General features: G+C 41.9%; 1 protein-coding gene across 1 annotated transcript; it reads right to left on the bottom strand.

The window, feature by feature from the left end:
* Positions 1-595: 595 nt before the first annotated feature.
* On the bottom strand, positions 596-1,238 carry LOC104954475 (chloride channel protein 1-like; the record flags this gene model as incomplete). Its single annotated transcript, XM_010781587.1, has 2 exons — positions 596-677; positions 1,063-1,238. Coding segments are annotated over 2 exons (258 nt in total), but the record flags the coding sequence as incomplete, so codon positions are not given.
* Between the last annotated feature and the right edge of the window lie 1,960 nt (positions 1,239-3,198).

The following is a 3,198-nucleotide window of genomic DNA, read 5'->3' as shown; positions in this document are numbered from 1 at the left end:
GTCAGCCCCGCCCCTGATTGTTTTCACCTGTCACCCCTTCTGTGTCTCCTGTGCTCATCAGCGTTAGCCCCGCCCCTTATTGTTCCCACCTGTGTCTTATTGTCATGTGTTTAAATTCCCCTGTCTCCCAGTGTTCAGTGTTCATTTTTGTCTTTTGCCTTGGTCAGGTCTTTGCTCTTTGGTACTATAGAAAAGTTTGTTCCTCACCACGTGAGCGATTTTCATTTTGTTCTCTATTTTTGTCATCTCAATCTGAGATTAGTTAGTGACCATTTTTTGTTCATCGTGTTTTGGAAAAATAAAGTATCTTACCAATACTTTACCTCTGTCTCCCGGGTCGTGCAATTGGGTCCTACCTCCTAAGTGTTTGAGTTCTTAACAGTAAACTCTTCAAAAATCACCAGTGGGGTCACTGCTGATGTATTTAATGTCATAGAACAAAACGTGATCCGTCTCTTAAATTTGTTTCAACCACAGACCTTATTTCCAGCTATTTTCAAAAAACATTTTCAAAAAAATGTTGACTCTGAGACGAGGGAACGTTTTAGGACTCGTTCCTGCACCACTCTATATGCATGTGCAGTGTGAGTGTTACCTGAGTCTGAGTGGTTGGTGGAGGGCTCCTGAGCTCTGGGGGTCTGTAGGGGTCCGTTACGCTCCTCCTGGCCTGGAGCAGTCTGCAGTAACCGCATCATCAATATTTATTTAGAGATAATACGCTGGGTTTAATCTAAGGCGATAAACAGTGATGTTCTCCTGTCATGTTGTAAAAGTTACATCATGTTATCACACCATTAAATTAAAGCTACTCGAGGATGCTGCTGAGAAAAGTATCCAGATCTGTTACTTGGTAAACGTCATTATTTTAAGATATATAAGAAAAACATCTGTATTTAAAGAATATTTTAATCTAGTGCAGCACAGAGTACAGCTTCCAAAATGTATGTAAGTAGAAGTGTAAATAATGTTTATTAATAGCAAAACTCAACCGAATCACAAGAATTAAAAATTTTTATTACAGCCTTTTAGTAAATGTACTTTCCTTCTGGATGTTTTCCCCACCTTGTCTGCGCTCTGCTCTCCGCCCTCCTCGTCCACGAAGCTGAACGACTCCCAGCTGACTTTGGATCCCGGTGAACTCTGACCTCTCTCAAAGACTCGCCTCTCCGGAGAGAGCCACCAGTCCAAGATGGCCTGGAGCTCCGTCGTCTCGATGGAGCCCAGGAGGATCATGGATTCTGCACCGAGAGAAGAGTGTCACAAGCTCAAATTAAAAACACGCTATATCTTGTTAAAAATGTGTGGTTATATTTTCCTGTATGGGACTGTTTATTGGCGGAAAGATGAGAGTTTCCTGGAGTTCGTAACGATTCAAGTAGATACTGTATACAAGCTTTACCCTGACATGCACCTCTTCAAAAATATTAGTAGATGACGCAGACCACAACTGTGATTCATTAGCTTGTTAGCATCACATTTCCTCCGGCTGCATAACCATTTGATCATGAAAATACAAAGTATCTCTTGTAACGTCCTGTCGTGTTGCAGTCATTTCAGTCAAAGTAACTGTCAATTTTCTCCATTCATAACCTGATCTGCTCAGTTTCAATCACCTTTGTTTAAGGCAGGGGTTCCCAAACTTTTCAGCCCGCGACCCCCAAAATAACAGTGCCAGAGACTGGCGACCCCCTGTCGACGGGGGGGAGGTCCTTGGAAAAAGTTTGAGAAACACTGCGCGAGTGGATTGTCAAAGGGGGAGCCTCGTTGCGGGGAAATTATACAGATGGCTAGTCCGCCCCTGACAATGTCTATGCAAACGTTATTATTAATAATAATAATTAAAAATTTTTTTTTAAAATCAATCATCTTTTATAATTTTTTTTTTTTAATTTTCCATTTTAATTTTTTAATCATTTCGCGACCCCCACTTTGGGATCCCCTGGTTTAAGGTATACAATAAACTGAACACAGTAGCATAGAAAAAACAAACGCCATCTTGCATTTAAGCGTTGTAACTACAGAGAGACGTACCGCAGCACAACTATAAATGCATGTGCGTACAAATATGAATCACCCTTTAATGTTTGCTTTACTTTTGTCAGTGTGGTGCGAGCAGTTCGCATTGATTCTAATGTTAATGCTAAGCTAAGCTAACCTCCTGGCTGTGTGGCATCACATTCAGCGGACAGACATGAGACCCATAAATATGCATACATGCCAACCTTTCCAAATCCAAAAGAGGTAGGTTTGCGTGCGGCAAATATGCACGCCAAATTAGGTAATCAGAAGAAATGGAACCCTAGTAATTACATGTATAAACCATGTATTTAACATATATTGCATCATTTTATGCATTTTCAGAAAAAGTGGTAGTTTGGTAAACAGTGACATCAACGGCACGTGTCTGGTCTGTAAAATGCCCGAAAAGTAAAAGAATGGGAGATAAATATCCCAAAGTCTCCACATTTTATTATATTTTTAATGTGTTTCTGGTCCTCTTTCAGTTGTGAGACAGTTTAGATGAAGGATGTGTCAGGATCGTCAGGATGTAGAACTATTGTGTGAACATTGGATAAAGGCAGGTTCATATTCTTGTTTCATGTCAAAGGTTTGCACAGAGCGAAATATCTTTGTGTTGCGCCATAAATCAGATGCTTTCAGATTGCTGTAGTTCACTAAACAGAGACATTAATGACATGTTTNCACCTGTGTCTTGTTGCCATGTGTTTAAATTCCCCTGTCTCCCAGTGTTCAGTGTCAGTTCGTCTTGTCTCTTGCCATGGTCAGTTCTATGCTCTTTTGACAAAAGAGCATAGAACTGACCATGGCAAGAGACAAGACGAACTGACACTGAACACTGGGAGACAGGGGAATTTAAACACATGGCAACAAGACACAGGTGAAAACAATCAGGGGCGGGGCTGGTGATGGTGAGCACATGAAACACACAAGGGTTACAGGTGAACACAATCAGACAATTAGACACACCAGGGGCCTTTCTCACTTCGGTTAAATGGATTCCTTGCGTCCCTCACTTGCGTCGTTTCCCTGTGACTAGTCCCTCCCACCAGGGAAGCATGGAGAGATGCCAGGAAACCACGAGAAGCAGGGAAATTAGTTTTAAGACCAATGGGACGTCCCTTCCTCCGGAGCGTCACGTGAAGCGACGTCCGTTTGTGATGACGCTGCACAGCTGAT

Source organism: Notothenia coriiceps, unplaced genomic scaffold (genome assembly GCF_000735185.1).
Source record: "Notothenia coriiceps isolate Sejong01 unplaced genomic scaffold, NC01 NC01_scaffold00023392, whole genome shotgun sequence".
NCBI classification, from domain to species: Eukaryota; Metazoa; Chordata; class Actinopteri; order Perciformes; family Nototheniidae; genus Notothenia; species Notothenia coriiceps.
This window is presented reverse-complemented; position numbering and strand designations above follow the sequence as displayed.